The sequence below is a fragment of the Adiantum capillus-veneris genome, chromosome 30, assembly GCF_014529385.1.
Source record: "Adiantum capillus-veneris isolate H3 chromosome 30, ASM1452938v2, whole genome shotgun sequence".
Taxonomy (NCBI): Eukaryota; Viridiplantae; Streptophyta; class Polypodiopsida; order Polypodiales; family Pteridaceae; genus Adiantum; species Adiantum capillus-veneris.
Genome location: NC_140960.1, coordinates 11865266 through 11886193, shown reverse-complemented (window position 1 = coordinate 11886193; position 20928 = coordinate 11865266). Strand labels below are relative to the sequence as shown.

Genomic DNA, 20928 nt, shown 5'->3' with positions numbered 1-20928 from the left:
TGTAATCGATGGTCAATTTTTGCAGCTTTTGAGACAATTGATTACAATTGCCGTTGAGACTCCTTCACATGAAAACTAGGCAGCATCACAACATTTTGATATGCAAGTCAACGAGCAACCACCTTATGCAGTAGCAATTTGATATGCTACCGTTTGCACACTCTATGGTGTTTCGAGATGCAACCTCTAGAGTTGCATGCAGTTTTGATAGCATTTTGTAACATAGAGTGAAACAATGCCCTTTTGGTGGCGTTTTTAAGTGTGGTTTACCGGCTCAAGTTCCTCTGTGCACCACTGTGTTTTGATACGCCGCAGGAAGATGATGACCTACAAGTGTCGCCTGTAGCAAACTGCGCCGTCTGGGCTTTGACAATGCCTAGGGCTTATTGTTGTATCCGCCACAAAAGGTGGCGTTTCAATATGATGTCCTTGCAACTCCTAGGAGCCTGATGCCACTTGAAAGGGTGCGAGCCTATGGTGGATGCCAATGAGTTGTAGCCATGGAAAATTGTTGAGAGCGTGCAAAGAAGGTGAAGACAAGGATGAACGAGAGAGAGAGAGAGAGAGATATTCGACACAACACAAAAATAACGCTTCTATTAATTTTGTGAAAAAGCCTTTTACATATATAGACTGAATGTTGCAATGAAAACTCTACTCATAACTAGAGGTATCTCTGCATGCTATAAGGGAGTGTTCCCACGGGCGATACTTTGATTGAACCAGGGCTTGGAAACCCAATAGATAGATGGACACACACACACACACACACACACACACACACACACACACACAGATATATATATATATATATATATATATTTAGAGAGAGAGAGAGAGATGGATAACAATAAAAAAAAGTCTCTCCCAAAAGCTTGCTCCAATCACTCCAATCGCCGCTTGAGCGAGTGTTTCTGATAAAATACAGCATCTAGGCAGAAAAAGAAGAAAAGCTCACTCCAAAGCTCGCTCCATTCTATTCCCTCAACAAGTGATAAGTGCTATCCATGAAGAAGAGAAGAAGAAAACAAAGAAATTTACACCCAATGGGGGAGTTTATCTTGCATCATCATTTAGGGCATCATCATCTAGGTCAAATAACTATAAAAATGAGTGTCGCAACCTTGAAAACTTTTCAAAGGTCTTCTTCATCCACTTTCAAAATGTCATAGGAGTAGTAACAATAGAAAGGACAAAGGAAGAGTCAATGTAGCAAAGGACGAGGACAAAGACGAAGACACGGAAGAGGAGAGTTGTCTCCATGTTTGTACTACACATTACAATGATTACATTGATGTACTATAGAGGATATGATTGGTCCCCAACCCACTCATCTAGTCTGTGTGATTCTTTGTTTGAGGAGAGTATACTTCAGTCTATGTGACACCATATTATGATGAGAACACCTATTGTAGCATGTGTGGTATTAGTTTGTGTGACTTCTATTAGCTTGTGTGTCTATGCAGTTATGTTGGGTATGTGGCCTTTGGCCTATGCTACAACATGTTGGTGTGTACCATCTCCAGTCTCAATCAGCAAGAAACCATGTGATAGCATGTGGGCTTTAGTGAGTTGCAAAAGGAGCCAAAAGAGTGTCCTTTGGAGCCTACATTAGGAGGTTGACCCTTGCCGTTTGGGAGATGCCTCTGGGGAGCCAAAAGAGTGTCCTTTGGAGCCTACATTGGGAGGTTGACCCTTGCCCTTGAGAGGTGCACCTAGTCATTGCTAGTCCTATATAAGGAGCCACACTTTGTACATAGGCTGGTTGTATTGCTAGTTCATCTTCATTGTTATTGGTTTTTTTACTTTGTGCATTGTCTAAATGCTCTCTCTAATTCCTGATTATGAATGCCGCTCTAATCATGCCATCCTAACCCTAAACCTACAAACGTCACATCAACACTGGGAAAATCTCTCACCATTTGACAACTCAACATAAAAACTATTCAGCGTACTCCAATGAAAGTGAGCCAAATGAGTACTCGGAATCTCTATGATCTTCAGGTCACTGAGTGCCATTGAGCTACAAAGATTTCATGTCTTCAAAGACCCCTCTACCTGCCCTGGTTGGGCTCGCCCCCTGATGAGTACGCGGATGCGTGTGTACGGAAGTGTGCGTGCGTGTGTGTGTGTGTGTGTGTGTGCAAGAGAATGGAAGAAGAGAAATGGGGAAGGGGGAGATGCACATGCAGCCATTGTGTGGGTTAGTGGAGTGAAGAGAGTGAATACTCTACACCCCTTATTCTATATATGAACAAAGAATAAGGTTCAGTGGTCAGTGGTCAATGGTCAGTGGGCGGCTGGGCATTGGGCGCCGGCCCAGGGTGAGGCACACCGCCTTTACCCCAACAATCTCCCACTTAAAGGCGATTGTGCCAATAAGGGGATCGTACTAGCTATCTACTAGTATATACAAGATGGTAGGGGAGAGACTCTCTCAGCCTACGCCCACTGGCTCACTCACTCGATCTACATGCAGTGGCATCGGCTCTAGGCAAGGCATCGGCTCTAGGCAAGCGTGTAAATCCATGCTAGAGCCTGCATGAAAATCCCTCAGACATAGCTGTAAAGTCTGCATAGCTCCACGAAGAGTCATGCTAGCATCAGTCATAATCGAACTGGCAATCCCCGCTGCAAATGCTCCCACCGCAGCTGCTAAGTCGGGCCTCGACACTAACAAGTCGAACATGAGACGCCCAAACGCTAATGAGATCTGCGCAATCCTGGCTCTGTCAGCCTCCTTAGTGCTATATGCATAAACTGCACCATCAGGAACACTCATCACGTATGGGTGTGTCGCGTCTGACACTCGAACATGCATGTCTCTATTGTCCATAGGTGGTACCATGTGTCCTGGCAACTCATCATCAACATCTAGCATAAGCATATCAAAGAACTCCATATCTGTCATCTCCGCATGTGCCTCTAAGGAGCAGACCCGCTCTACCTCTCTTTGCACAAAATCGGATGACGCCTGTTGTGTCTCACTGGAGCAAACCAGCTCCACCTCTGCTGTTGCAGAGTCTACTGACATGTCCTGCACAACTAAATGCTCTATCTCTAAAGCATAATGGAGCTCACTAGCAAAGGAGACTCGCCTCGTCTCTCGCTCATCACATGTCAGTGTAGTAATTGAGACTATGCCGTCTCGTACATCAGATACCTGCAGTGGATACACAACATAAGACCTAGCTCCACGAGCTATCACAAGTCTACCCAACTGCATCTGGAAAGACTGCTCTCTAAGTAGTACCTGACAGCCCTGCTGTCGTAAGCATATCACCGAGACCAAACTCTGTGCAATCCCGGGAACATAGCGCACATGTGACAAAGTATACGATGCACCATTGGGAAGTAATAAGCAATACATCTCCAACACCCTTTATGTCATGCGTTGAACCATCAACCAAGTGCACATGTCCAAGACTCCCACTAGCAAAACTGCTAAACCAGTCACGACAAGGTGTGACATGGAATGATGCTAACTCGTCGAGCAACCATCTGGAGCTGGTGCCACCTATGAACGACAGATATCCTAGGTGTAAGCTAGAGGTAAATGTGACATCACCGTCACTGGCATAGGAAGCCATCTCTCTAGCATCTGACAAAACTGTCTGTGCATCACGCATTTGTCTCAGCTGTGCTGTCTCATGCGTCTAAAACAGTAGCGTCTAATGTGCCCTGTGTGACCACAATGCCAACATCGCATATACCTGGAAGAACAAGATCTACGTCTCCCATGTGTCAGCTCAACACTGACACACATCATATTGTCAATGCATAAACAAATCACGCATCAACCCTATGCATCCAATGGCTCAACAATGCATACTCATAACCCGCATGCTATGGTCTCATGCTCAGAAAACTCATTGAGTGAGAACGTCCAGCAAAATCAAAGTCACCTGTAAACACCTGTAACCACTAGAGCATACCAACCAAACCTCACTCCTGCGAGAGTGGAAACCAATGGACCAAACTATCCAAATCTGTCAAGAAAACCTGTCAATGTGAGAGTCCAACTCGATCACAAACTGTCTCAAAAAACTATGGCAAGAATCCTGGAGAAAATCCGGCAGAGTCTCCCTTGTAAAAATGATTGCAAAGTCAAACCAAAAACTGCCATAATCTGGCAACACAAGTATGCGCATAATCAGACTCAAAGTCTAGCACTCCCAAGTGTCCATTATCAAGTCAACACGACCAAAACGCTCTCTATACGACTATAGAGGCAAGACAACTTGTGGAGTGTCACAAGAGCACAAAACCTATCAACCAAGTCCACAATAGGCATACATACGCCAAAACCCTGGCAAATTGCTCACTCCTGAACAAGTATACCTGTGAACCTGTATCCTGAGCTATCGTAAGCTCACCTGCACAAAACATGTGCTAGAACCCTCTGCTAAACGACAAAGTCAACATACATATCATCAGCTGGAAAACTGTCAGCAACTAGAACTGTAACCACAAAGTGCACACATCACGCATAAGACCATACAAACCAATGTCTGTAAAACTTGTCACTGTGAAGACACCACCTGTGATGTCGTCGCCAAAAAACTACGCCTCAGCTGGAATAAATGTCGTTAGCTGGAACCGAAAGAAGAACAAATACACCACCTGTGAATGTCGATGCAGATACTACGCCTCCGGATAGCGAATCGGGGAACCAGTCTCTCAAGAGACTCCGTGAGAGCGAACACCTGCTCTCTATGCACCCCCACTCGCGCTCAATGATCGAGAGCACGCCTGCATATATAATTGCTGCTCTGTCTCTCCGTTGAAGTGCTGGATTCTTGTGGTTTTCTACAGCCAGATTGTACAGCCGGTGATACACAGGTGTCGGGCCTCTCTATGAGCTGGTCGGCCAGCCCTTGTTGCTACTCGCCTCTCGAGTCCCCCACCTGCAGCGCTACACACACAGTGTGTGTGTGTGTGTGTGTGTGTGTGTGTGTGTGTGTGTGAGTTGAAGGGTGCGTGTGTGTGTGCAAAAGCGTGTGTTTCTACTCGATTTCCCTGCAGACATTTGACTCGCTCTACTCGTAGCTTTGCAGATACTGCTCCCACTGTGTGTTTGTGCTTGTACACATGGTCTCAAATCTCCTACAATGCTCTCCAAGCTCCTATGGAGAGAGTGTGTGCGTGTGCGTGCTATACACAACACCAAGCAAGTGCTCTCGGCTGCCTTGCTTGCCCGATTCTGCCCACTGCTGAGACTACCCGCTTTCCCCTACTCTTGGTTGATCTCTACCTGCTCTGCTCACAAGCAATTCCACTTGCTCTCACAAGCCTTTGATTGATTGCACCCGATTATGCCTCGCCCAAAACTGGTTGCACCACTCTTTGCAGATCCCCGATTTGTGTGTAGAATTTCTCGATCTGCTGGCTGCAGCTAGCTACACGCATTCCCAAGCTCACACCGAGCCTTGCAGAGAATTGATCTGCCTTCTTCCCCCCCGAGCTCAACACGAGAGCTTCGAGCTTACACCAAGCTCGCACATCACACCAATAAAACGCAACAGAAATTGAAAAACGCGAAATACCTCGATCCAGTTATGGTCGGAATGGAGAGGGGGATGCACGGGGAGATACGCCGGGGAAGAGGGAGCGTCCGCACGCGATGCTACACCATAGCTCTGATACCAATTGATGAGTACGCGGATGCGTGCATACGGAAGTGCGCATGCGTGCGCGTGTGTGTGTGCAAGAGAATGGAAGAAGAGAAATGGGGAAGGGGGAGATGCACAAGCAGCCACTGTGTGGCTTAGTGGAGTGAAGAGAGTGAATACTCTACACCCCTTATTCTATATATGAACAAAGAATAAGGGTCAGTGGTCAGTGGGTGGCCGGGCATTGGGCGCCGGCCCAGGGTGAGGCACACCGCCTTTACCCCAACACCCCGCTCCCCCTTGACTTGATGACCGAGAACGGTCTTTGAGTGACCATTCATTGCAATCTGCTCCTGACAATGGATTCCAATATCTGTCAATCACCATGTGGTCTCAATAATGAAGCAGGTTCTACAATGACAAATGTACAGAGGTAGCTCAGATTCTGTGACCATTCCTTATATCGGTCGGGGGTCGTGGGGCAGAGAATCCTGATTTTCCATGCATGCTACACTGGTGCATGGAAAATCAACAGATTCCCTCCAATGAGGTGTAAACAACTCAACACACAGAATGCATTGAGGAGCTATCACCTCAACATCCAAAATAAAAGGAGGTGCCAACACCTAAGCTATTGGCATGGCTACTGAATCTGAGCTACCTCTGTACCTTTGTCAATGTAGAGCCTGCTTTAGGTATTATTGGCCCCTCTCCGTGTGACGCTTGATGATCGCCATGTGGGGTATCCAACTAATTTTCACTGGGCCCTCTTAGGATGCTATTTTTAAAGCTAACTCATCGGAAAATTCTGTAAACTTAACCTGCTGCAATGGATTTGTCATCTACTCGGACAATGGAAAAGCCAAAGCCGCCAGGTTTCTTTCGGTTGCTGGTGCGAAACACAGGAAAGAATAAGCAAGGGATAGCCGTTGTCATGCTCGCTAGTTCCTGCCTCTTTCTGAGCATATCTACGCTTGATTCTAAGCGCCGTCTTGAGGAGCTCCGGGAACAGTATCAGTCTGTAAAGTCAGAAAATGAGCAACTTAGATCCACCCTCAAATCTCTCTCCAACATTGTCTACGAGGATGAAGCTACAGGTATGCCACTGCAACCCCAGGGCTTTGAAGTTTGTACGGTTGGGAGTGTTCACTTGCACAGGTGAAGCACGTTTTCAGCTTCAAAGCTATTCACCCAAGACCAAAGTCCAAGAATCCTGAAAACTGGCTTTCAGTGCATGGAGTGGTGGTAGAATGCTAAAACAGACTTAAAACAGTGAAAATCCAAGTTTTCTGGAGCATGCATTGATTTCAAAGAAAAAGTTTTCTCCAATGTGAAGTCACAAGAGACACATGAGAGACCCCAATTGTGCCCTAGATGGCGGAAAAGAAGAGGTGTGTTTACCTTACTGGCTGGCCACTCGTGTATGCTGAATCTACTCCTCAGCTCGAAGTCATATAAACTTTCTTGGAAGTTGGGCTGTTGAGTGAGGAGATGTAGGGTGGAGTACTGTCTCAGTAGATGCTGAAGTCTGAGTTCTATTGAACTGAACCACTCAGGGCCCTTTTAAACTATTTCTCACTTCTTCCTGGTAAGATCAAAGTTCAAACAGGCTGAAAACTGCAGGTCCGATGGTTTATTGTAGGCTGAAAAATCAAAATGAATTTTGCTTGCCAGGAATGTGCTCTTGATGAGTCCTGCTGGCTGCTAATACAAGGGCTGGTTTAGGCTGTGCCAATGAAAACTCCTTGGGGTGTCCCTTATAGACTGCAGCAAGTCTTTGTTGGCTGCTGAATCAAGCATAAATTAGGGCTAGCAGGACAAGAGACCGAGGTGCATGTTTGTGACGAGGGTGTAAGAGTGCAAGGAATATAAAGAGCAAATGAATTAAAAAAAACTCTTAAGCCTCTCTCATCCCTCCCGTTAGTCCCCCCCTCTCCACCGTTTGCTCTCCCCATACCCCACCGCCGGTCCAAGGGACAAGTTCTTCCTTGGAGGTCTCTTGGTCTGCTGGTACATGCGTCGCCTTTTGCGACAGTCCCTCGAGGGTTGACCAGTTTTGACATCTGTCGTCGCTGTTGGGACTTCTTCGATTACGACTTCACACGATTCCTCGGCGACTCTTCTCTTGACCTTGAGGCTGCTTGCTTCAAAGTCCATGTACTGTTTCTAGCAGCTAGAGGGGTGGAGGCCCTGAACACAGCGGTTGGTTTCTCCTTCCCACTGTGTGGCAGAGGCCAGACTGAGCTATGGATACAATGATGGATTGGCTTCAAGTTTAGGCTCTTGAGTTCTCTCACCACACGGGAGACTCGGGGGTGACAGATTTGATACAGACTCTGTGGCTGTTGGCCAAGTTCTCTATGACACCACCAAATATAGCAGGATGTAGACACATTGTGGTACACTTTTTTGCGCGCACCTTGCTATGTATATGTTCATGAGGACTCTTGGACAGAGGATGTAGCTCTACGGACTGCACACCCAACTTGGGCATAGGTCCGACAGATACTCCAAACAGGACGTTCTCGAGGTCGCTCGGATGTGGGTTACTCCCCATCCAAGCTTGCCTCGAAGATTGCGAGACTGGCTACGAAGGCAACATCGGCCTTCGCTCACTGACCTCATGAGAATAGTCTCATAGAATGTGCACGAGTTAGATGGACCTCAGTTTGTACGCCATAGAGGTCGACGCTGAGAAGAGCTCCATAGATGCCTTGTGGGTGGAGTGATTGATATGCTTATGCTTTAGGAGCGTCACTTGTGTGAGAGCCGTATCAGACACTGTGGACCGATTTTGTGTGGTTGATGTAGGACCTTTTGGTCAGCTGCTTTTGGGCTTGGTGGCATTTAGGGAGGTGTATGTATGACTATTGTGGATTCATGGCAGTAGGCGATTGTAGACAGAGGCATTAGAGTGCCAAGTAGGGCCCAATGGGTCACTATGCGGATACATGGCTGCCTTGTGGATTCTGAACATGTATGCGCCCAACCATGCGAGTGCATGGGCTGATCTTTGGTCACATTTGGTGGAGTCCCTACCCCAAGCAGCGTAGTGGTCACATTGGGGGGATTCCAACATGCTTGAGGATCCTCAGACAGGCTTGGGGGCAATCTTGCTATTGTACATGGGGCTGAGTTGGCTACTTGGGAACGACTGTGTATGACCTTGAGGATTTTGGATGTTTGGCAACATGTTGGCTTTGCACGGCCCACCAACAATCTCTCTTTTTCCAGATCCGACCGCACAGAAGGGGGAGTGAATCTATCCAGGATAGATTGCTTCTATGCTAGTGACTTTTGTGACTTGGGTGGTTTAGTTTGCATTTTGGTAGGTAGGGTTGCAGGAAAACACACAACTTGGAGAAGACGAAGGAAGCTCAAGGCGTACAACGGAGAGTATATTACTTAGTGTGCAATGGAAAGATAGATAGCCCTAGAGTGATGGGCGTATATATAATGCACGAGGGAAAAACCTCCTAGTGAGGGAAAAAATGCCCCAGTGATGCGGTGAACGAGTGCTGGCACATAGAGTATAGGGAAGTGCCATGCCATGAGGACATGATCAGTCCACAAAGGAGAGTAAGCCCAAAGCTTTGCGGAAAGCTTCGAACTTCTCACGAGACAATGCCTTTGTGAAAAGATCTGCAAGGTTGTCCTGTGTTGGAACATAAGCCAAGCTGATCTCTTGTGCTGAGGGCCTTTCCCTGACATAGTGGTAATTCACCTCAATGTGCTTTATGCGAGCGTGAAAAACTGGGTTCCTCGCAATTGCCAATGCGCTGACTGTCAGCATAGATGGTGTTGGCAGTGTCTTGTCTGACACCCAAATCAGCCATGAGGCGTCTGAGCCATACACACTCAACCGTAGCTGTGAAGACTGCCTTGTACTCAGCCTCACAACTAGAAGTGGCCACAGGAGGTGGCTTCTTGCTCAACCCTGAGATACATGAACTGCCGAGCATGAAACAAAAACCACTCGTAGACACTCGCGTGTCAAAACAACCAGCCTAATCTGAGTCCGAAAAAGCATGTAAATCTGGCGGCAATGTGTCACGTGACACATCCCAACCCTATGTGTCCGTGGACAAGCTACACCACATCAGGGTTCAGTCAGTCCAGTCAGTTTAGATTAGCAGTGATCTGGCACTTTTGTGAGTCTATTTGTAGACCGTGCATGCCCAGTCACTTAGCATAGATGCATATCCTCCGGTTGCACACAGCATGATCATCGGAATTCCCATCAGAATCCATTAGCATCAGTTAGGGGAATTTTCCAGTGCATTTAGCTTATTTTCCTATTTATTGATTATTTTCACTTATTATTTTTAAGCGACTTTCCAACAAAAGTAGGTAGGGCAATTTTGCTAAGTTAATATATAAGCAAATCCAAGTTAGCACTTTCTGGCAGAAGAGGCAGTAAGAGCTTCCCGCTCAACATGCAACTTCTCAGCAGTAACCCCCAGAACCTCTGGCGTTTTTGGATTTCCCCATCCTCGCCTACCCTCCAAGACCTGGCGTTTCTAGCAGTACTTGATCGCAAGCCTCCCAGCACCATAGCGTTTGCAGATCCCTGTGATCGCCAGTAGATTCATCAGCCTCCCTAGCGTTTTCCAAAACAGCCCATTAGCGTTTTTGGTTTTCTATCCCAGATCAGCACTAGCGTTTTTGCTCTGCTGCAGCGTTTTGACTTTCAGCCACAACCTGTCGCAGATACACAGCATTTTCAGCCTTTAGCAAGGTAGCAGATCAGCCACAGATTGGTTGCAGATGTTCCCCCATTTTCAGCCATAAAAACGCAGCCAAAACAGTCATTTTCAGCCATCGAAACAGTCCCGAAATTCAACGATTAGAAGATCTCAGATTTCAGCCATCAAGTCGTCGTCGTCACCACCGTCGTCGTCATCGGCATAGTCCATTGCATCAGTCCATTGCATACGCATTGTACACCTTTGTGCAATCAAAGTAGACCACTCTCGCCGACGAGAGTGGGGCCTTTGGAGGAGGTTTTTACAACCTCTCGGTGTCGTACCTCTTCTCTCTCGTTCTCTCAGTCTCATTCACTTGCATGCACAATATCCACTCACTTTGTTCGTGATCATAGCACTCTCCATAAAATCGGAAGGCTCTCTCCTTCCCTAAGAACTAAAAGGAACCTTGAGCAATAAAGATCACTAATCTTGAGAAAATACAACATTCATTCCGCTGCACCTTACATTGGTATCAGAGCTTTGGAAGTGTTCTGCATTACTCAAGGAAAGAACCACAAGAACCACAAGAATTTTTTTTGCTTGTTGCAATCGCACCAACCAAGTTTACTCGGGTGTGGCGATTTCTAATCGTGTTTTGTTGAAGAGTGACAGGAATCCCAAGAAAGAAGGGCTTGTCCAGCCTCCCCTTGTGTCTCTTTTCACTCATTGAGAGCGGACCGTGCACTTAGCGGCCGGCCAATCGACGTGAGGTGGGAAAAAGCAACCTTGGTGTGAGCGCAAGGCCGCCAAGGGGTGCGCCCGCAGAAAGGAGTAGAACTCGGGTGAAGAGAAGATTCTTCTCCAACGCGATTTGCAAGCGAAAGAAAACCTCAAGAACCCCAAGAACCCAAGACCCTCAAGAACCCAAGATTCTCACGAATCAAGGACCTCAAGAACCTCAAGACCCTCAAGAACCCAAGTTCCTCACGAGCTTAAGACCCCAAGATCCTAGTGCATGGTCGTCACCCGTAGCGGAATGGATACTTCGCATACAGGTGATGAGCATGAGAGAGGCGATGAAGACTCGTCCCCACCTGGAGATGATTTCTTCAACCCTCCCCCTTCGCCATCTACGCCACCAAATGCACCAGACCCTATGGAGGCAATGGTCAAGCAGATGATGGCCATGATGGATAGACAGGAAGACAAGCGCCTTGCTTTAGAACGCGAGCTCCTTGCTCAGGACTGTGAGTGCGACGACAGAATTGCAAGAATGGCCGCAGACCAAGCAGCCAAGGACCGCGAGTGCGACGAAAGAAACGCAAGATTGGTTGCACAACAAGAAGAAAATCGAGTTGCTTTCGAACGCAAGCGCGATGAACGAAATGAACGAAAAGCAGAAAAGGACGCCGAGCGTGAAGCTCAAAGGGAGATTCGCAATCAAGAATTTATTTCCCAATTGCTAACCTCGAAGACCGAACCACCCAAAGATCGTGGGAGTTCGTCAAGTGGCGCAAGCCACGACGCGGATTCCAACCATCCAGTTACAGAAAAGTTGACTTTCAGTAAGTATGACGGTAAGATGGATGCTACGTTTATTCTTTCTTGGTTGCATCAATTTAATGCTTATTTTGCGACAACTAAGAAGACAGGAAATAACAAAGTTTTGACGGCAGCTATGAACCTTGCCGGTGATGCCATCAATTGGTACCACGCATGGCAAGAGGCACAGCTAGCCGCGCACCTAGAGGGAGCCGACGATTTCACGCCCCTCTCTTTTAGTTGGGCTGATTTCCAAGACAAGCTCAAGGCGCGGTTTATGCCACCTCAGTATCTTGCACGATTGAAGGACAATTGGCGCGCTCTCAAGCAAAATGGTATGCCGGTTATGTCTTTTTCTAATCGTGTTTTGCAGCTAGGTACCCAGGTACGCATGTCGGATGATGAGCGCAAAGAGGCTTTTCTCTTTGGATTGGACGAGTATATCAAGTACAATGTCGAGGTATTCGATCCAATCGATCTCAACAAGGCGGTAGCGATTGCTCTCGCACAGGAGATGAAGCACAACAAGGGAAAGCCTAAGGAGAACAAGACTTCCATAAGTACCTCGCAAACTTCTCAAAACTCTCAGAACGGTAAGAATGGTAAGAATGATAACTCTTCTAACCAATCTTCCAACAGTCTCTCATCAAAGAATTCTTCCAATGAATCTAAGGGTAAGGCTAACATAATTGCTAAACCTAAGCTTACTCCAGATGAAAAGGTAGCACAAGGAATTGTAGGAGGATACATCACGTTGGAAGAACAAAGCACATATTTTAAAGAAGGTCGTTGTTTTCATTGTCACATTAAGGGTCACATAAAACGAACATGTCCTAAGCTTGAATGGAATGAATCTAAAGAATCCACAGCACCCACTACATCTGTCAATGCAATGAATGATAACACGATTGTGCCCAAAGTTTCTCAGGACCCTCCCATTGATGATTCTCTCATTAAATGTTATGGTCGTACCTCGGGGCACCGTTCTGTCATATTGTTTGACCCAGGTAGTATGCATGATGTGATCAGTTCCTCTCTTGTTGAGAGAGTCCGCCTCGAAGTTAGTCCGAGATCTCCTATCGAGGTGTCACCAGCGTGTGACTACTATCTATCCTTTTTGTTGATTTCTTTCTTTTTATCTATTTACTTTCACTTTTTGGAAACACCCCTCGGGAAATCTAACTGCCCTGCATTGCATAGCTAGTGTGGAACTGTCCAGAGGGAGTCCAGGCCTGAGGGCAAGAGAGCACTAAGGTTGGACAAGGACTATGGTTAGCCAAGTGGGGTCATTGACTAGCCAAAGTGGAATCCTTTGCTACAGAGGCTACATTTCAGTTCTGGATGTGGCCGCAGTGTACAAAGAGGGTCGGATGACCTAGAAAGATACAATGGCAGCATCTCCTAAAATTTAGGGAACTGCTATTTTGGGACCTGAAAATGTGTTGGCGTCATTACCTCCGGAATGACAAAGGGAACATTTTCTTACTCTGCCGTGAAGTCAACTGGGCAACCGGTTGGGATATTTTTAGGCGGCAACCCCGAAACGGAAAAATGCTTGTAAAAGTGCCAAGTGGCACCTTCTGGTGCACTTGCCTTATGCAACAAGAAGTGGCGCTGAATTTGAAGAGGAGAGAGCCTCATTTTCAGATTTTGTCACAGGTTAAGAGCTATGGAGTGCTTGCTTTCCCTCTTATGCACAGTGCGGTGCCAGGAGTGATGCCCTGCACGCTACGCACTGCCCTCTCTCTCCCCTTTGGCAGTATGTTATGCCCCTCTAGTGGGCTCTTCATTTGACCAATGTACAGTTGTGTGGGTTCATGCGCGATTGCCGAGGCAAGAGCCTCTTGCACAGGTACTGGATTAGCTAGCGGCTAATCCCCCCGCAGGTACAGGTGAATTCGGAGAGGTTTCACGCCAGAAATCTCGTCCGATTCAAAGGGCAAGTAGCCCTACAGGTGCGGGAGCTCGAGGACTTGCTAGGGATGCGACCGGCACGCGGAACGGAGCCCGAAACAGTGAATTACAGCCTGCTGTGTATTTTTGCAGGTTTAGGGTTTTGGCCCTAAACGGACCCTAATACCCCCAGGAGGTTCGGGGACGCAAGGGGACCGCTGTACAGGCGATCTGGCGTATTTTCAGGGCTGAAAACAGAGAATTCAGCGTGCTGCAGATTCTCGCCAGGTTTTGCAAAGTGCCCGTATGCGTCGGGAAAGTCAGTCAATGCGTGGGAATACTGACCGTGAAGGGTTCTAGTACAGTTATGCTGCCGAAATCGGGCTGGAACAGTGGAAATTCAGCCGAGTTTGTGCGGGGCAGCTTGTAGGAACCACAGCGTTTATTCCCTCTTTTGAACAATAAAGAAATACCGAAAGGGGCGCCTAAGTTAGGGGCCAATCTGGTGTCTGTCTACTCATACAGGTGCAATCTAGCAGCCTGTATCCCTCTCCCCTTTGTTGTGTCTTGAAAATACAAGTAAAATAGACGATTAATAATGGGTGAAAGCTAAATCAAGGTTTAAAGTAAAGTCTACCGCCCTTTTTGGATCAAACAGGCCGGTTTCATGGTTCCATCGACGGGATTAAATCACTTTTTTCCATAGAAGTGAGCCTTGGTCAGTTTTGGGCTTGAAGACACAGGGGATCATAGACCAGACACAGGGAATTGTAATTATGGCTGACAGACCAGATGATGTGACTGAAGAGGTTTCCTCTTCACAGGGTCAACAGACACATGAAGTGGGTGAGTCCTCAAGACCACCACAGACTGATGATGATATATTCAGGACCCAGTTGGCTACTGCTGTGGCTATGTTCACACAAGTAATGCAGAATCCGAGGTTTTTAGCCTTTCTGCAACCTCCGGTTCCGTCTCAGCAAGTTGGGTCACTGGATCATATTCAAAAGCCTGTTAAGGCTCGAACACAGGTGATTCATACCGCACAGTCAATGGAAACACCTGTACACTTGACGGAGAACATGCAGTCTCCACAACGTATGCCTAAGGTGCAAGAACAGGTGGCTGAGATGCCAGTTTTTCAAGCTGTACCAATTCAGCCCGCCACCTTTCAGCAGCCTATAGTTGGTTCTAATGGGCAGGGAAGCAACTTACAGGCTATGCAACAGGTCTTCCCACCACCTTCAGTACACCCTGGCTATTTTGGAGGTGGATCCGTATTCCAAAGCATGGCTGGTCATGCACCTGGAAATCAGTTTTATACGCCAGGAACAGTGTTTGGGGGTGCTCAAACGATGATGCCTAACCCCATGTACAGTGTCATGGGTATGCAACCAGGGTTTCAAAGCACTCAGGGACAATTTGGGATGCCACAAGCAAATTTTGGCATGGCTGGAATTACAAATCAGCAGCCAAATATGGCATTTCCAGGTCAAGTTAATAGCGGCCAAGGAACACAGATGAACCCTATTAGTGTTCCCATGTTTCAGTCACTTCCATATGACAATTTAACGCCGCTGGAGAGGCCAACTCCGTACAAAGAAGGTGGCAAAGGAGTGTCATTCACGACCTTTACAGGGTTTGATGACAGGAAGAAGGCTCTTTCATTCCTCCAGCAGTTTGACAAGGCCTATGCAGGGGGAAACTTTACAGAGGCTTCAAAGGTCCGCAAGGCAGCCACTTTCTTGACAGGGAATGCGGGACAATGGTGGACAACTTTATTGCTTCAAGGGCAAGCTCCGTCCACATGGATTTACTTCAAGCAGATTTTTGCAGCAGCATGGTTATCTGATGATTTCGAAGCAGATGTCATGACAGAATGGCACCAGCTTAATGCTGCCACTTGCAGAAATCTGGATGATTACAATCGGAAATTTTGGAAAGCTCTACTTCCAGTAACTTCCTATAGGTTTGTGCCATTGACAGAACAGATAGAAAAATACTGTTGTGGCCTACCCAAAGGATTGAGAAAATACTGCACAAAGACCAAAGTCACTACTTTGACGCAGCTCATCGAGGTAGCAAACACTGGCAATGGTTTGCTCAAGGGAGAAGATTGTGAATTTAACACTGGCGTCAAGGCAGGATCAGGCAAGAAAAATTCAGCCAAGAAGCACGTTCCCAATGAGGCTCCTAAAGGGACTCAGGAGTCGGCCAACACAGGGAAAGACAAAGCTACGGCTGAATCAGAAAAAGGACCAGCAAAGAAATGGAAAAGACGTTTTCCTCGCAAGTCAGAAGAGCAAAAGAAGGTCCTGAGGACAGAGAACAAATGCTTTATATGTGAGTAGCCTGGCCACATTGCTTACAATTGTCCTACAAAGAAAAGGCCAGCTGATTCTGAAGACAAGGAAGACAAGAAAGGAAAGAAGCCCATGGCTGGTCTAGTGCCAGATATGGTGGGCGACAAGCCAAATTCAGATGCAAGTGAGCTTTGCAGAGCATGGGGAAAGGTTAGGGATCAAACAGTGCTTATCTTCTTTGATCCAGGTGCCAAAGCCAACTTCATTTCCCCAGAATTGGCTTCAAAGTTGGGAATCAGACCTGAAGAGATGGGGTATACAGCAGAGGCAGGTTTGGCATGTCCTGGCCATACAGAGGCTGTGACACCCATCATTGGAAAGTTGCGTCTACATATCCAGTCCTATGTAGATGCTGAAGAATTTTACATCATGCCACTGGACGGATGTGATGTGTTGTTAGGTATTCCTTGGTTATTTCGTGTACAGGGAATCATGGATGCCTACAACAAAAAGATCACTGTACAGAGCAGGGGAAAGACTCACATTCTGGATGTAAAGCTTAAAGGGGAGTCTATTCCTACTGTATCAGCTTCTGCTATTACTTCTGTAATGAAAAAGCATCTTTCTGCGTACTTGGTTTTTGCACGTGAAGTGTCAGATTTTGATGAATCAAATTTATCTGTGCTAGATAAAGAAAGGTCAATGTTTTTACAACAGTATAGTGACTGTTTTTCCGATTCATTACCGTCTCAATTACCGCCAGAGAGACCCGAGGACCATGCGATAGATTTGGTGCCAGGCTGTAGCCCACCAAATAAGCCTCCGTACAGGGTTAGTGCGGCTCAGCAGAAAGAGATAATGGGCCAAGTACAGGAGTTGTTAGAAAAGGGGCTGATTCAGCCCAGTTCATCTCCATTCTGTTCTCCAGTGTTGTTGGTGCAGAAAAAGGATGGCTCATGGCGTATGTGCATCGACTACCGTGCACTGAACAAGAATACCATCAAGAATAGGTTCCCTATACCTAGAATTGATGATATTATGGACAAATTAGAAGGAGCAGCTATGTTTAGCAGGATAGATCTAAAGAGTGGGTATCATCAGATCCGCATTAGATCAGAGGATGTGCACAAGACTGCTTTTAGAACAACGTTTGGCCTTTACGAATTTTTAGTGATGCCCTTTGGTCTCACAAATGCTCCTGCTACGTTTAATAGGATGATGGACAGAATTTTCCGTCCACACCAGCAGTTTGTTGGTACATTCTTTGATGACATGATAGTCTACTCAAAGAATGAAGAGGAGCATAGGCATCACTTGGCCATTGTGTTCAAAGAGCTACGCAGTCATAGGTTGCTCATCAATGCAAAGAAAAGTGAGTTTTTTCTGGAAGAGATTCACTTTCTGGGACACATTGTCTCAAAGGACGGTGTCAGAATGGATCCTGCAAAAGTCGAAGCGATCAAGTCATGGCCAAATTTGAAGACGGTGCATGATGTCCGAAGCTTTTTGGGACTATGCTCCTATTACAGAAGGTTTATCCGAAATTTCGCTGAGATTGCTTCACCTTTACATGCTCTTCAAAAGAAGGCAGTCACCTTTAGATGGACACAAAAAGAGATTTCAGCTTTTAATCTCTTAAAGGAAAAGATGACTTCGGATCCAGTCATTGTGTTGCCAGATCTTAGGAAGTCATTTGTGGTCCAATGTGATGCCTGCGGTAGTAGCATTGGTGCTGTGCTAATGCAAGATGGCAGGGTAGTAGCCTATGAGAGCAGAATTTTGCAAGGGCCAGAGATGACCATGCAGGTCTATGAGAAAGAGTTACTGGCTGTGATTCATGCGCTCTTAAGTTGGAAACACTACCTGCTAGGTGCAGATTTCGTTGTCCAAATGGATCATCAGACCTTGCGATACTTCTTGACACAGACAAAGTTATCTGAGAAGCATATGCGATGGGCAAATATCTTGTCCATGTTCCATTTTCAGATTGTGCATGTGGAAGGCAAGAAGAACGTTGTGGCTGATGCCTTGTCAAGAAAGCCACAAATTTCAGCTGTGTCGATTCCTTATCATCATGAACTTGATTATATGAGAGAACAGTATGCAAATGATGAAGATTTTGCAAGGGTCTTCGAGCAACTAATGGATGGACAACGTCATGAACACTATCTTCTTAAAGACGGGTTCATGATGATGCATGGCAGATTGTGTGTCACAAAGCCATTGCGACGCAAAGTTATGGAAGAGAGTCATGTCCCACCGTATGCAGGGCATCGTGGTATCAATGCTACAGTTAAAGCGGTTGAGACATTCTTCTATTGGCCTACATTGAGAAGGGATGTGGATGCCTTTGTGCGAGAATGCCTAATATGCCAAAAGGTCAAGTTTGACAGGCAAAAGGCACCAGGGTTATTGCAACCACTACCTATTCCAGATAAACCATGGGAAAGTATTGCTATGGATTTTATCTTTGATCTTCCAAGAACGCAGACAGGAAATGATGGTATTTGGACCATTATTTGCAGATTCAGCAAACAGGCTCATTTTATTCCTGTCAGGAAGAAGATAAAGCCAGATCAGATGGCACGCTTGTTTATGAGCAATATTTTCAAGTATCATGGCATGCCACAGTCGATTATTAGCGACCGTGATCCACGCATGACTAGTTTGTTCTGGAAAGGCTTGTTTGAGAATATGGGTACCACGCTCAAATTCTCTTCGTCATTTCATCCTCAAACAGATGGGCAGTCAGAAGAGGCAAATTCTACTGTCCTAGATCTGCTGAAGTGCTATGTGTCAGAGCATAAAGGAAAGTGGGAGCAGTATTTGCCATTGGTGGAGTATGCATACAATAATACAGTGCATTCATCAACTGGCAAGGCACCTTTTGAGATAGTTGAAGGTGGCAAGAAAGTTCCTCCCATACTGCATACAAAGGACAAGATATTTGAAGCAGATAAGTATGTTCAAGACATGGATGAAATGTACAAGAAGGTCAAAGTGGCCTTAGAAAGGACTCAGGCAAAGCAAAAGAAAGCAGCTGATCGTCACCGTCGTGAAGTGGTATATTCACTTGGTGATTGGGTGCTTCTACGGTTTGAAAAGGCAAGGTTAAAGAAGATGAAGGGCAAGGAAAGACTCTTTCCAAAGCTCAGCATGCGTTACTATGGGCCTTTTCAAGTATGTGACATAATCAGTGATGTTGCATATAGGCTGAAATTGCCTGACAGTTGGAAGATTCACAATGCGTTTCATGTGAGTCTTCTCAGACCCTATGTGGGTGATGTGCCAGAAGATATACCAGCTGAAGATCAGCCGGAAGTCGAGGAACTTGACGAGATCTTGGTCCCTGAACAGATTTTGGCACACAAAGAAAGGAAAGTGAAAGGCAAGGTTGCTAGGCGTTACTTGGTAAAGTTCAGAAACTATCCACCAATGGATGCTAAGTGGATGGAAGAAGGTGAACTTGCAGAGTCACCAACTGTGTTATCACTTTACCTGGAAGCCTTCGATTTGCAACCTACCTTGACCCCTTGAGTTTCAAAGCTAAATGGATTGTCAGTGTGACAATGGCTTCTGAAACAAATGATGTACATGGTATTTAAAGTGAGCTCAAATGAAATACCTGTTACATGAATGTTAGAGCTGTACAGATTGTCAGTTTGGCAATTGCTCTTATGGAATGTCCAAAAGTTTGGTTAGTGCTATAGAAGTGAGTATTTCTTGTCAGTTTGTCAAGGATACAGTGATTGCTTCTATTGAAGAGTACATGTGTAACTGCATTCTTAAACTGTCGGTTTGGGTATGCTCGAAAGTGTTACGGGATCCAACGTGTACGATAAGACAGTGGCAAAATGTGCAGCTATCATTTTGTCATTGGAAAGTTAGTGACTCAAAGCAATGGCAGAGTGCGAAGCTACCACTATGTCATTGGCACAGGGTTCACACGCAGGCAATACATGAGTCGACGAGGTGTTGAATACACCAGGGTTGACAATGAGCATGTATGTGTCGTATATGTGTCGACAGGTGTTGAATACATCAGTGTTGACAGTAAGCATGTACGACATAGATGCAAACGAGGACGTTTGAGATTTCAAGAGGGGGGTATGTCACCAGCGTGTGACTACTATCTATCCTTTTTGTTGAGTTCTTTCTTTTTATCTATTTACTTTCACTTTTTGGAAACACCCCTCGGGAAATCTAACTGCCTTGCATTGCATAGCTAGTGTGGAACTGTCCAGAGGGAGTCCAGGCCTGAGGGCAAGAGAGCACTAAGGTTGGACAAGGACTATGGTTAGCCAAGTGGGGTCATTGACTAGCCAAAGTGGAATCCTTTGCTACAGAGGCTACATTTCAGTTCTGGATGTGGCCGCAGTGTACAAAGAGGGTCGGATGACCTAGAAAGATACAATGGCAGCATCTCCTAAAATTTAGGGAACTGCTATTTTGGGACCTGAAAATGTGTTGGCGTCATTACCTCCGGAATGACAAAGGGAACATTTTCTTACTCTGCCGTGAAGTCAACTGGGCAACCGGTTGGGATATTTTTAGGCGGCAACCCCGAAACGGGAAAATGCTTGTAAAAGTGCCAAGTGGCACCTTCTGGTGCACTTGCCTTATGCAACAAGAAGTGGCGCTGAATTTGAAGAGGAGAGAGCCTCATTTTCAGATTTTGTCACAGGTTAAGAGCTATGGAGTGCTTGCTTTCCCTCTTATGCACAGTGCGGTGCCAGGAGTGATGCCCTGCACGCTACGCACTGCCCTCTCTCTCCCCTTTGGCAATATGTTATGCCCCTCTAGTGGGCTCTTCATTTGACCAATGTACAGTTGTGTGGGTTCATGCGCGATTGCCGAGGCAAGAGCCTCTTGCACAGGTACTGGATTAGC

At 46.3% G+C, this 20928-nt stretch overlaps 1 protein-coding gene across 3 annotated transcripts in view; it reads left to right on the top strand.

The window, feature by feature from the left end:
* Positions 1-6305: 6305 nt before the first annotated feature.
* Positions 6306-20928, top strand: part of LOC147417546 (uncharacterized) — an 89630-nt gene continuing 75007 nt past the window's right edge. The window contains exon 1 of one of the 3 annotated variants that reach the window (XM_086507379.1): positions 6306-6709. In XM_086507379.1, the coding sequence (XP_086363505.1) occupies positions 6442-6709 (268 nt within the window). In that variant the 5' untranslated portion in view covers positions 6306-6441. The remainder of the gene's footprint in view (positions 6710-20928) is intronic. The other 2 variants (XM_086507380.1, XM_086507382.1) reach the window with 2 other exon arrangements.